This window comes from Trichoderma gamsii (genome assembly GCF_001481775.2).
Source record: "Trichoderma gamsii strain T6085 chromosome Unknown Scaffold_26.2, whole genome shotgun sequence".
Lineage (NCBI taxonomy): Eukaryota > Fungi > Ascomycota > Sordariomycetes > Hypocreales > Hypocreaceae > Trichoderma > Trichoderma gamsii.
In genome coordinates this window covers 280270-293413 of record NW_020171363.1, presented here as the reverse complement: position 1 = coordinate 293413, position 13144 = coordinate 280270, and the positions used below count along the sequence as shown (strand labels likewise).

The 13144-nt window shown below is 49.9% G+C and overlaps 3 protein-coding genes across 3 annotated transcripts; all 3 read left to right on the top strand.

The window, feature by feature from the left end:
• Positions 1–1651: 1651 nt before the first annotated feature.
• TGAM01_v207235 (centromeric protein E) lies at positions 1652–4492 on the top strand (the record flags this gene model as incomplete). The annotated part of the gene is made up of 2 exons (XM_018803697.1): positions 1652–2360; positions 2430–4492. The coding sequence occupies 2 exons, from the start codon at positions 1652–1654 to the stop codon at positions 4490–4492; spliced, it is 2772 nt and encodes a 923-aa protein (XP_018663070.1).
• A 3627-nt stretch (positions 4493–8119) lies between these two features.
• Positions 8120–9940, top strand: TGAM01_v207234 (hypothetical protein; the record flags this gene model as incomplete). Its single annotated transcript, XM_018803698.1, has 1 exon — positions 8120–9940. One exon carries the CDS (start codon positions 8120–8122, stop codon positions 9938–9940), a length of 1821 nt encoding a protein of 606 aa, XP_018663071.1.
• A 751-nt stretch (positions 9941–10691) lies between these two features.
• Positions 10692–12365, top strand: TGAM01_v207233 (hypothetical protein; the record flags this gene model as incomplete). The annotated part of the gene is made up of 1 exon (XM_018803699.1): positions 10692–12365. One exon carries the CDS (start codon positions 10692–10694, stop codon positions 12363–12365), a length of 1674 nt encoding a protein of 557 aa, XP_018663072.1.
• Between the last annotated feature and the right edge of the window lie 779 nt (positions 12366–13144).

Sequence of the window (13144 nt, the reverse complement as noted above, 5' to 3'; positions counted from 1 at the left end):
CGCTGCAAGCCCAGCGTCTGCCGGCTGAAGAGGCAGCTCGATTACGAACAGAGCGCTGGTCGCTGTACTACCGAGCTACAAGTACTTGCACTTGCACTAACCCACTGCGCTGGGCCAACCGTGCGCCACTGACCTGGAGCTGTTGCTGGGAGACCCCCAAGGATCGCTGAGCTCGCTGCTAGTAGCATGTGCACTGATACGAAATTGCGGCAAATCGCTGAAAATACTTGACGGTTCAGTCTTTGAAAGTGCTAGCAGATGCTGCTCGCTGCCATCACATCTCATCACATGCATCCCGTGGGTCCCTTGCGCGGTCATTTCACTCTATCGACCGCGTCTGCTCATGTCCAAGTACACTTTCTGTGCTCCATATATGCGCAGCTAAAGCGCTCTACTGTGCAGTACACACTTTCATGCGGCCGTACATGCATATGTACATGTATGTATGTACTTTGCTCTGTGGCCTATCAATAGCATAGCTCGGACCAGACAGGTTTCTCAAGAGTCCTGTCTTTCACAAAACTCCACTCTCTTTTTTTTCCGCCCGCTGGAATCCCATTTCGTTCATTCTGCCTTTATTGCCTTCTCTTACACCGTCCTTTGTGTCTTTTCGCTTCCTTCTTCGCGGCATTGCGACGTCAGCATCGCTAGAGCAGCGGGCCTTGTCTTGAATCGATCTTTGCTGCGTGCTGCCCCGAGGCCTTCCCTGCAATCGCCCTTGTCGGCGCCCCCATTCCCGTGATTTGCATCTTGTTGCGCCCAAACCGCCCTTCGACTAGCCTTGGACGCCGCCCACGATTGCAATTCAATAAGCCCTCTAGCCGCTTATCATTCACGAATCCTCGTTCTTCTCTTCTTCATTCTCTCCCGAGCTAGATCTCGCCCCGGAACCTGTCCCCGAGCCGTGGTTCGAATTCTGCAACAATCGTGACTTGACCGTTGCCACCCCCCCGGCGGTACTTTGTCGGCAGGTCCATCTGTCGTATTATTAGCATTACCCAAAAGGAAAAAAAAAGGAAATTTACCGCTTTTCTGTTGGCCGCCATAGAGCGACGAGAGTCCATCGTCCCGAGTCGCCCTACCCTTTCTTTTTCTCTCCTCTCTCATATCTCCCGTGGCGGATCTTGTTCAGCGTTGCCGGAATTTTTGGCTGGGATTTGAGACCCAGTTGCTCCGCACCGTCTTGTTCGCTTCACAACGACCTTCTCCAGACATTGTCGTGCGAGATACTAGCGGTATGGCCCCCTCCCCCATCGTGGATGCCTCGCGACCCCTATCCCCAACGACGCTCCAGCTCGCCTTGTGGGCTGTTGCAGTCGCCAAAGATGGACATGCGACTCGTCACGGGCAGTGTTGCTAACATGATGGTATTACCAGGCACCGCTGTTTTCGCCTCTGATATTGAGTAATTTGCTCTGCCCCCGTCGGCCGGGTCATCTCGACCCCATTCTTGCGGCCTGCTTGCCCAGGCATCCGATAGCGCAACATTCCTTCTGCTCGACGACACTTGATCCAACACATCTTGCCGTTCATGGACGGCCGTGGGCTTTGAGAGCGAGCACAAAGCATTACGCACAGCGCACAGGCCGTTGACGCTGCCGAGCATTACTCATAGCCGATACCTCTTATCGTTGCGCATCGGCAAAAAACCATGGCGACCGCTCTTCCGCGCGCTCGCCCCTCGATGGGCCCCGACACCTCTCTTCCCACTCTTTCTGTGCCCAAGAGTCGCAAAGGCACAGCAGCCATCCCCAGCCCACCAAAGTCCCCCAACGCGCCTCGCAGTGGCTTGCGAGCACCCTCTTCAGCATCTCCCGCTCCCACCAACAACAGCACACCTACTGCCGTCGCCTCTAAAAGCTTGCGGAAAACAGTTAGCATCAACTCCTTTCCGAAGCCCCCCAAAGGCGACAACCGACTCGGTAACAGCATGCCGTCCAGCCCGCTGGCTGGCGGTCGCCCTACGCGAAAACCGAAATCGGCTAGGGACTCTACAGCAAGCAGTAATAGTCTCACACCCACACCGAGTTTGTTGAATGGGAGTGCCGAAGGAAAATTCATCAGCAGTGTCCGCATGTCTGATGGTGTGCTGAGCGCATCATCCCCTCCTCACAGCCGAAGCTCTTCTGCTCAGGGCTCTTATTCCACATCAGCGACGACGTACGAGGACTCAGCCGACGCGTCCGGCAGCAACTCTGAGAAACGATCATCCGGCGCCGAGGTAAAGGGCAACGTCATTGTTAGCGTTCGTGTGCGACCTGATCAAACAAATGACAACCACACTGATGGAGAATGGATGGTTGATGGCCGGAGGGCTCTCATTGCGTATAGAGGAAAAGAAGGAGGTGATTATTACTACGGTATGTGATATTTCCTAACCTCTACATTTTATTATTTAGAGATAACAATGTATTGACCTAATACTACAGACAATGTCTTCACTACTCACGACAACAATGCGCGCGTCTACGATCATCTTGCCAAGCGACTGGTTCGAAGAGTGATGGAAGGTTACCATGGCACGGTGTTTGCTTATGGCCAGACTGGTACTGGCAAAACGTTTTCAATGCAAGGAACAGCATCATCGCCCGGTGTTATCCCGCTGGCGATTACGGATATCTTTTCCTACATTCGCGAAACGCCCTCCCGCGAGTTCTTATTGAGAGTGAGCTATCTTGAGATTTATAACGAAAAAATTCAGGACTTGTTGAGCATGGCGTCATCCAACGGCGCTGCTCCACAGGAGGAGATTAAGCTGCGAGAAGACAGCAAACGGGGCGTGTACGCTACTCCTTTGAAAGAGGAGATTGTTCAGAGCCCTACGCAGCTACTTCGAGTCATTGCTCGAGGAGATCAGGCCCGTCGAACGGCCAGCACGCAGTTCAACGCCCGAAGTTCTCGAAGCCATGCCGTGGTCCAGATCATCGTCGAAAGCCGAGAGCGCATACCCAGCGGCGGACAGGATGGCGATACCAAGCGATCAGGTGTCTTGCCTGGAGGTGTTCGGGTCTCTACTCTGAGTTTGATCGATCTTGCCGGTTCTGAAAAGGCTGCAGAATCAAAGGAGCGAAGGCAAGAGGGTGCGCACATCAACAAGAGTTTGCTCACTCTCGGAACAGTCATTGCAAAGCTCAGCGAGTGGAAGGATAAGGGCGGCGACAAAGAAGGAAAACATCTGCCTTACCGAGACAGCAAGCTGACGCGTCTGCTCCAGGGAGCTCTCTCTGGTAATTCGCTGGTCAGTATCCTTTGTACGGCTGCGCTTGGCGCCACCGGAAGCGCGGCAACTACGGCAAATCATACCATCGAAACCCTAAATACTCTCAAATTCGCGTCGCGAGCAAAGAACAGCATTGTCAGCCATGCTAAGAAGGCTGAAGAAGCGCTGGGACAGGGTGGTGATGGTGGCGCCCGCGTGCTCTTGGAGCGATACCGGATGGAGATCCAGGAGCTGAAACAGCAACTGGAGTCTCAGGCTACCCAGAAGAATGACGAGGAGATCAAAGAGCTGGTTGAAAAGGACCGCGTTCAGGAGCAAGAGATGGCCGAACGACATGAAGAGCAGATGTTGGAAATGCAGCTTGCTAGGACAGCATTGAAGGAGCGAATCGAGCATCTGAACCGTCTGATTCTTAGTTCCAAGTCGGCAGGTGTCAACTCGAATGGCACCATGAGCGCCCTAGCTCGGTACTCGCAAATCTCCCTGGCGCCGGTATCTGCTCGATCCTCAGTAGCACTCTCCATCAGATCACCTTTGGAGCGGACAGCATCTGTTGCGTCTACCTCTACCATCGGACGACGATCAAGCTATGGCACAAAGCGAATATCAGGAGACGCCGATCTGATTGACACAGAGGAAGATAGTGTCGGTGAGAACGGAGACGGATTGGCTTCTCTGACAGCACAAAATCGAGCATTACAGGCCGATCTAGCGGACAAGAATCGATATATTTCGACGCTTGAGAAGCGACTACTCCAAGCCCGCCGGGCAAGCTCATCTCGAACATCATCCGGATTCTCAGTACCCACCAAAGGCATCATGGTGGGCGAAGACCATAGCGTGGCTGCCTTGCTGAAAGACAAAGACACGGAGATTGCCGATCTGCGAGCCAGACTGGATGACAAGGATCGCATGCTGGCCGCGTTGAGAAGTGCAGCTCGCTCACGAGACAATGCTGATTCGATAACGGAACCACGATCCCCCCAATCACAAGACGGCATGCGAACTGGTCTTCCATGGAGTCCTGCAGTATCCATAAAAGAAACAAGGAGAAGGACGAAGAGTATTGATGAGATGAACAATATGCTTGAGGAAATGATTCAAGACCGAGTCGACACTGGCCAGATCATTAGAGGTACTCGCGGGAGTGTTCGACTAGCACCTAGCCGCCGGCTGGAATCACTAGGAGAGCCACCAAGCGTGCTACCACCACTGCGACGCATACCGACGCCTATTGGAGAGCACAGCGAGGCTATTGAGGCAGCATCATGATGATTCGTAAGCGAGAGGGGAAAATGAGACTAGAGGAAATATGACCGAGGGTCAAGGGACTGGTTTCTATCAAAGCATTGTGATGTGATGAGAATCTTTTTATTAAAGGTTTGTGGGACAAGGAGTTGAGGCACGGGAGCATATCTTTGCTGCTTGTTTTTATTTTATTTTATGTTATACCCGAACTTTTTGAGATTGTTTCTTATTTGCGGCGCTACAAGAAGGTGCACCACGAGTGGGGGGGTTTCTTGAATTTTTTTATATGCAGGATCCCGAGTCGCTTACAGATTTCTTTTTATGGATTGGACTAGAGGTTCATTGCTGATGGTCGAGTACAAATACCCCCTCTTTTTACACGCAATTTGGGACTCGACGATATTTTGTAGCGAGAGGAGAGGCCGCGGAGTGCAAAGACGGAGAGGACCGAGGGTACCGGATCCGGGGATCCGATTTGATTGCTCTGCCCGAAAAAACTGTATTTTTCTTCTTTTTCTTCTTCTTCTTCTTCTTTTCTTTTTTTTCTCTTTTGTATTTGGGCTAGTATATGACTTCAAAATGGGTAAAAGGGAAAACCTAGGGTGTGGGCTAGCATTGCACTTTTCTTCTACATTCTTCTTTTTTTTTTTTCTTGTCTGTTTTTCTCTTCTTCTCTGTCTCATCTTTTATCTCTTCTCTGTCACTCTCTGTCTATTTATTATTCTTGCTTGCCTGCTTTAGCGGAGATAGTAATTATATGCCAAGCGCAAGCTATGATCTAAAAAGAAGGACTGTTATGATACGATTGTTCTAACTTGATCATCTGGGTGAGTGAACTTGCTTGTTTAGAGTTACTAGTAGTAGTCAAGTAATATAGGTAGGTAGGTATATGATATCATTCAAGTATCCAGCGACAACACCGGCCAGTTGCAGTGAGTTCAGATTAGAAAGAAGTGGATTACAATCACTAGTAATGTTAAGACACAGATTACGAAAGGGGGAAACCTGCCAATTGCAGTTTCGTATTGGCAATTTCTGAGCCCATATCATGGAGATTAAATGGGCCGATGGCGGGCTTCAGATATATTAACTACTATCTACTAGTAGAACCCTTCGTTTCTGGAGCTTTTCTGTTTAGCTTGTGGTGGAGTGAAGGGGAAAGGGACGAGCCGAGGCTGGGCTGCTTAATTTGACAAAGGTTGATGGGTGGGTAAAGAGAAGTAAGCATTGTGGCTGAGGGTTAGAGGTTATAGTGGTTAATAGCGAAAAAGCGGAAAAGCAAAGTTGCGAATAGATGCAGAGATGATGGATTGAGAACTTTTTCTTTTTTCAAGTTTATGATGTTGGTAAGGATAGTGGTATAGAGCTAATACCAAAGTTGTGGTGTTGGGAGAGAAAGAGAAGCTTGGAGGGCATATATGCAGCTCATTTACAAGAATCTTGAGCGAGAATGCGAATGGCCAAGATTCTCTTTCCTTGTCTTGTGTAAGCAACACACAATATATGGTCACATGCTGCTCCTCTTTCGTGCAGTTCTTCTTACTACTCAGTTCAGCCGAGAGATATTATCTTTCTTCTCTTCTCTCTTTTCCCTGAGGACAGGACAGAACAACCTTTCCGAACTAGGGTGGATCGGGCAAGGATTCCGAAAATGGGCGCGATCCAATTGAGGTTTGACGGGGCTAGGAATCTGAAACGCGCTAGGGGTAGGCGTTTTTGATGCTTGAGCTAATGGGGATGGCGATGGATGAAAGTTGATTTGCCATCAGCCAACGAGCGTATTGTTGAAGGTGCATGCGGGATCTGGGCTGGCGCGTATGTACGGGTGAGAAAAAAAGTGTGTAAGAGTTAATAGTTTGAATAGCGTACGAATTGTTTGTTTTCTGCGCCGGGTGATTGGCTTTGTTATTCATCCCATCAGCTCACCTGTTTCAAGCCCGTCTTCTTACAGTAACAGCGCGTGGTACGTTATGACGCCAGTTCAGCAGACCCTGGCCACTGACAGCGTCTATCACCATTTCCTTTCTTTCGCCTCTTCATCCTGCCAAGCCTGTCCTGGACTCTTATAAGCGCTGTCAGAATTTAAAAAGCGGAGGCCGCTTGATGGACAATGCTGCTGGATAGGAACTTTTGGATTTGTACCTTGATTATTTTCTTTCTCAATGCCCTGTGTGACGCACTTGTAACCATTTTGATGGCCCGTGAATCGGGAACTTGGAACACCGGTTGGAGGTGAGGGCTTATTGTAAGGCAATGTGATACAGCGGGTGCAACTCTCAATAGAATGGGCATTCATGCATCATTATACACCTATGTAGGTATGTTTCTTACATCTGACACGTACGTATTGCCCTACTGCGCTGTCCCGTCAGCCTGTTTCATTCCACGCCGGTCGGACGACTCTTGTTTGAGAAACGGCCTGGTGGCTTGATGGGCTCGCATTCCGCTGCCTGCCGCGTTGGGAAGCTCTTCTCTCTATGCAATACCGCTAGCCGTACATACCTGTACCTTGACGCTCCCTATTTCTCTCTATTTCATCCTTTCTGCTCGTCTCATTGGCCGGGGATCGTCAGAGACAATGACATCAAGTCCCCGCAGGCTAGGCACAAAGCCATCCAGGGACCCTGTCAGTCAGCCACTCAGAGCGACCGGACGTCCGAAGAGGCAGAAACGAGAAGCCCAACTGCAGAGTATCGGCGCTGTGTGTGTTTGACCAGCCGCCTGCAGGGACGGAAGCTTTTTTAGTCTAGTTTTCTTTTCTTCTTCTTTGTGCTCTTTTGGATTTGATGGACAAAGGAACAATTCCGATGCTAGGCTCCATGTACTTTATCAGCTGCCCCCTGCATGCAGCCGTCCCACTGACAGCCGCTCACTAAACGTCAAGCACCTGCTCAGACAAGTATTCTCGTGCGGCGCTGGCATTTTCTCCTTCCACCATCTCCCTTATAAACCTCGTTTTCTTTCTTTTCATTGGCGTTGACGCCAATCATTGCCGCATCTTCTTCTCCCTTCCGTCACATTCTGAGCCCTTGTGTTTCTGCCTTCTCGCTTCTCATTCCGCTTCGGGTGGCACTGGGCGGGATCGTCGTGACCCTGGAGAAGCCGTGATAGGGAGCATCAAGAACCAAAAAGTCACACCCAACCCCGGAACTTTGTCCTTTGCCTTCTCTTCTTTCTCACCCCATGATGATCGGCGGTGTTTGCTAGGGGGGAGCTGGCTCATCCTTTCTCTTCTTCTTCTACTTCTTCCCTCGTGCTTTAATGCCCGCGTGTGGGGTGCAAAGTTTATTACAAAAAGACCAAGAGATCGCCGGCTTGTGATTACAGCAGGAAAAGGATCAGCAGTAGGGGGAATTGTTTTGGCCGGTTTTGCCTCTTTCTTTGCATATAAACATTCAACTGCTTCGCATCTGCCTCTTCTCCCCTTTTGTTCTTTTTGGTTTTCTTCTTCTTATGCCAAGCATCTTGAACCGTCTGCATACATTCCTTTGCTGGATGAAAACCGTGTAGGAGGCATCGATCACTCTTTTCTTCATCTCTCCCTTCTTTCGCTCCCTCTCTTGAATCTTCTTTTCTCTTCATTTATTTCATGTTGATGTATCCGCCGCTCTTCTTTTTTTATATGGGATACTTCATTGAACCATCGTCACCATGGTTCCTCCGCTGGATCTCTCCTTGACCCAACCAAAAGTCATGATTGCGCCTCCAAGGCTCAACCTCCGACGCAATGCTTCATATAACAACTCTGACAAGGCTCCTCTTTCCTCGACTTCGGCTCGATTCAGCTTCAACCACCTTCTCTTTTCACCTCCTCCTTCGCCCAGCCTCCCCGTGTTAGTGCCACGGCCGAGGAAGAATTCGCACACAAAAGCCCTGATCGCTCGACCAAGCCGAGTCTTGCGGTATATGCTATATTTTATTACACTCTCAACGACGTTTTTCCTTGCCCGTCTTGCTTTCCGACATAAAGAGTCCATCATAGCGAAATGGCCTCATTTTACAATCGACGACTTCGAAATGATTGGCCAGGATGCCATCCCGGATTTCCCAACTCCCATAGTTGTCAGCCACAGCCACTCTCAATCCAAATGGACCGTCTCTATTCCACACCATCATGACTTCCCTCTAAGCGTTGAGGAGTACGCCGGAATGGGAAGCAAATGCCGAGAGGTCTCGGCTCACACAAGAGAGCTCCGAGGCAAATCTCCCCTGTCTGATGAAGATAAATTGAACTATGACGCTGTGGATGAGTACTTTGTTGACGTATACGAGGCGGAGCTGGATGGGCTTCTACCTCCAGTTGCCCACGGGAACAAGGCCCAAAAGACTGGCCACTTTGTGGGCGTGGACTGGGAATCCATGGCTGGACTGCCTGTTTGCCAGTCCTCAGTCACCTACTTGCTAGAAAGCTCAGATGCTGGGTTGGGAACTGCAGTCATGGGCATGTGGATGCTTTACGGCCTGGCTAAGCAAGACGGCCGGGCCTTTTTCGTCGACGACTCTCGTTGGGCCTATGGCAAATACACCGACATATTCCAAGCACCGCCAGTGCCTGATTGTCGACCACCTCCCCGACATCGGATGCTTCCTTGTCCGGCACAAGCGAGACATCTTGTTGTCACTGGCACAACGCTCAAGGACATTTTCCCGGCTTTGATGGCTAAATATCATCGGGCAGCTGGGACTGATAATAACTTGCGAGATCTGATGGAACTTGCAAGAACCGGCTACCAGGCCCTCTTTAGGCTCAACAGCGACGATCAAGAGTACGCTCGCAAACGCATAGAGGACCTGAGAAAGCAGGCCATGGCAAAGGATATGGCCACTCCACACATGCCTATCGTTGGGTTACACGTTCGACGTGGCGATTCGCACCCTATCGAATACCAGTATCGCAATACCTATGTGCCATCCGAAGTTTTCCTCGGCAAGGCTCAGGAATTGGTAGACGCGTATTACGACTCTGTCAAGGGCTGGCCAACGTCCACGAACCAATCCATCACCCTTATTGCCTCGGACGACCCTGATGTCTATAAGCAGCCCGAGTACGCTGACGCTTTATACGCTCAGGCGCGCATCCGCTTGTCGTCCAAGGAAGCCACCAAGCGAGAAGACGTCAACCCACACGTACTTCACCGTTTCAAGGATGAAACCTTGGGATGGGAAGGCGGTTTTTTTGCCCCCATGTTTTGGAATCTCGGCTTTGACCGGAAGCACAACGGCCATGCCAATGGAGCGTCTGTGGGGCGGATAGAACCGCCTTCTGAACAGACGATTCAACTGCGCAGCTACATGGGCAGAGCGTATATGCTGGACCTGGCAGTTTTGGCGGGGGCAAGTGATAGGATAGTATGCACCGTCAGCTCGATGGGCTGCAAGATGCTGGGCGTGATGATGGGATGGGAGCATGGCATTGAAGCTGGCGGTTGGACCAATGTCGATGGCAATTATCCATGGGCTTGGATGAACTAAACCGGCCTGTGGCTGGCTATCTCTTTTCTGCACGAGAGAAAAAGAAAAGAAAATAGACAGATAAAATAAGAGGTGGCACTGATATGTTTGCCTCGGGACTTGGATAGGGGGTGGTTGGGCATTTATATGGCGTTTAACGGTTACGATATGATGAAGCGGACATTAGCTACTCTCTTTTATATTATACCATTCATTTGATGCTCTGCGGAGTATATTTCATTGCAACAATACAAAAAGCATCAGCCCCACCAGTAATTGTGTGAATTTTTGATGTGAATTGAATCTCATCTGTCCCTCGCATTAGTTGATCTAAAACAGAGTACTTTCACCAAGTGAGAGGCTCACTTTACTTGAAGCCACCAATGTATGAGACGTCTATAAGACTTCAAATATATAAGTATTAATAAATTAGGATTTTTTTCAATTTATATCTTTGTCAACATGAGCTTGTTATGTGACAACCTTTTGCAGTTGAAAGACATTCTATCTATAGTGCAGTTGCCGCTGTTGAATAGCGCGCTAAATGCCCCACATTTCTGCGAGGCTACTGCCTGAGCGCGGCTGCTTCCGCGATAGTTCTGGCAATTGAACCTTTTGTTCTAACTCTGTTCTCACTTTGTCATCAATCCAGCGTCCACGATTCTCCCTTTCGCCTACACTTCGCCATCGCCCATCGCTGCACAAGACATCGACATCGACATCGACATCGACCCTATCTCCTTTGCGAAGCTACACATTCCAGTCCACAATCATGTCGGCGCCTAGCCCCGGGCGCGATGGCTTCTCCACGCCTGCACCGCCCCCAAAGCCGCGGCTCAAGCTCAACGTGAGCCGTACTTCCTCCTTCATCAACGAGGTCGGAGCGGCAAATGGAGCGACGCCTTCATCTGCAACCGCGCCGTTGGTCACTCCTGGCGAAGGCCCGCGCAAGCTGAAGCTCAAAATCAGCTCCTCACAGCCACCGACACCAGCCGGAGGACCAACTGGACCAGCAATCAAAGACGGAATACTCAAGAGCGCGAGCAAGGAAAAAGAAGTCAAGAAGGATAAAGCAAAGGATGATGGATTGCCACCGGTGATAACGACAAAAGCGGGCCGACAGGCGAAACCGAGTCAGAAGCTCATCGAAAGCAAGAAGCGCTCGCTTAGCGACGACGAAGACGAGGCGCCGCTGCGTGGATCGACGACTGGGACGGGTCACGGTCCGCCGGCTGCAACAAAAATCAAGATCAGGCCTATTGTCAAGGTCGGAGCTGGTGGAGGTGGCGCAACAAAGGTCAGGGCGGGATCCAAGGCTGGGCTTACTCAATTGGTGCTCAAGCCTCGTGGCCGTCCGCCTGTACACCCTCCTGGAGATGGTTATGATTCCGAAGCCAGCGACAACGAGGTTGATCCGGCCATTGAAGAGCAGTTTGTCCTGCGCATGATGCCCGGAGAGCATGCTGATTATGTTCGCTGGTGCTTGGAAAATGGCAAGATTGGACTGCCCAAGTCGGCGGGAGGGGCTGATATTCACATCAAATTCTTTGAAGAAGACACTCGACGTGGCTTTATCATGGTCAAAGGCCAGTGCTATGCGACTGTCATGGTTGACCTGCCTACCATCACAGAATCGATGAAGACGTGGGATCGCAAGTCATTGATGAAGTCGGCGGACATCTGCCAGATGTTGCTTGTTTATCAAGCCGTTAAGAGCGAGGAGGAAGCAAGGCATGCGCCTCTGCCAAGTATCATCGACTCCAGCTTTAAATGGCCGCACGGCCTGACGCCGCCAATGCACGACTGCGTGAATCGACGATTTGCCAAGACTATCAGCCGGAAAGAAATCGAGGACAAAGAAGCAGAAGTCGAACGGCTACTTGCAGAGGATGCTAAGTGTGCCTCCACGAAATGGGAGTGGATTGATGAGCGGGACGGCGCCGAGGAAGATGGAGAAGAAGATGCTGAGGGCGAGATGGACGACACCTTGGGCTACTTTGACCAGTCGCATGTGTCAATGGCCCTTGAAGAGGACAACGACTTTGATCTTGAAGCTGACCTAGAGGCAGCGTTTGCTGATGAACTATTCGCTGAGACTCCTGCTACTGCCATGGATACTCAGACACCTGCTGCGCTTGGTACTCCTGCTACGACGGCGGCCCTTCAGCAGAGCATTGAGGCCAGCGAATCTGATGAGGACGACGATGATGACGATGACGATGACGATGACGACGATCTTGATGAAGATGCTCGCGCCCAACGTGACGAAGAACAGGGCGTCAAAGAGATGATCAACGACCTCAAAAAGCAGCTCGCCGCTCGTGTGGCCGACTTTGAAAGAACGCAGAACAAGATTCTCAGAACCCGTCTGGAGAACCAGATTAAGCAGCTCAAGTCTGAAATCGAGCTTAAACAATCTTCTATTGGCATTGAAGCGGATGATTAAAGGGCTGTTTATTCCTCCACTGGAACAAATACTTTATTCTTCATTACTGTCCGTGGTTGACACATCGGTTCAGAGTGCTGATGACTCGTCGTCTTTCGCCCAATTTTTTACAGACGAGGAGAGTTTTTTTTATTATCTTTTATTATGTTTATAATTATTTTTTTTGTTTTGCCATACCTCTGGCATGGAGTTCTGGAACTTGTGGAAAAAGGGAGGGCAACAATTCATGGTGGGCGAACGGCGGACGGCGTAGGCGTTGGTGTGTTATTCGTTTCATTGCCTAAAGACTTCTTTTTTCTCTCAGTGCGGAGATACTATGAACACAGAGAGGGGGGCAATTATGACTTGGTCTAGCTTCTAGATTATGCTGTTTTTTTTTTTTTTTTTTTGGAGGCTTGGTGCCTATCAGCGATTTAAATAAAGAAACGAGTTCAATACATAAGGGCAAGTATTCCTATCTCGTCTAGAGACAAAGGAATAAGTTCTCGTGCTGTATACAATGTGAGGTGGAAGGTGTAAAATGTGAGTAAGACGAGCTTGATATATTGCGTTGTACAATCAACTACCAGCATGATAATTCTGGATTTTTATTAATCGTTGGATACACTTTTTAAATGAGATCGTTGGAGTTGAGCCGTGAAGACTATAACAGATCTGTTTCGCTTTTTTTTTTACTTTTACCTTGGGTTACTTCAGAGATTCTTGCTATTCGCCTCCTTCTACATGAGCCTCCAGTACCTTGATCGTTTAAAATAAAATAACGCCTCTCCATATACCAT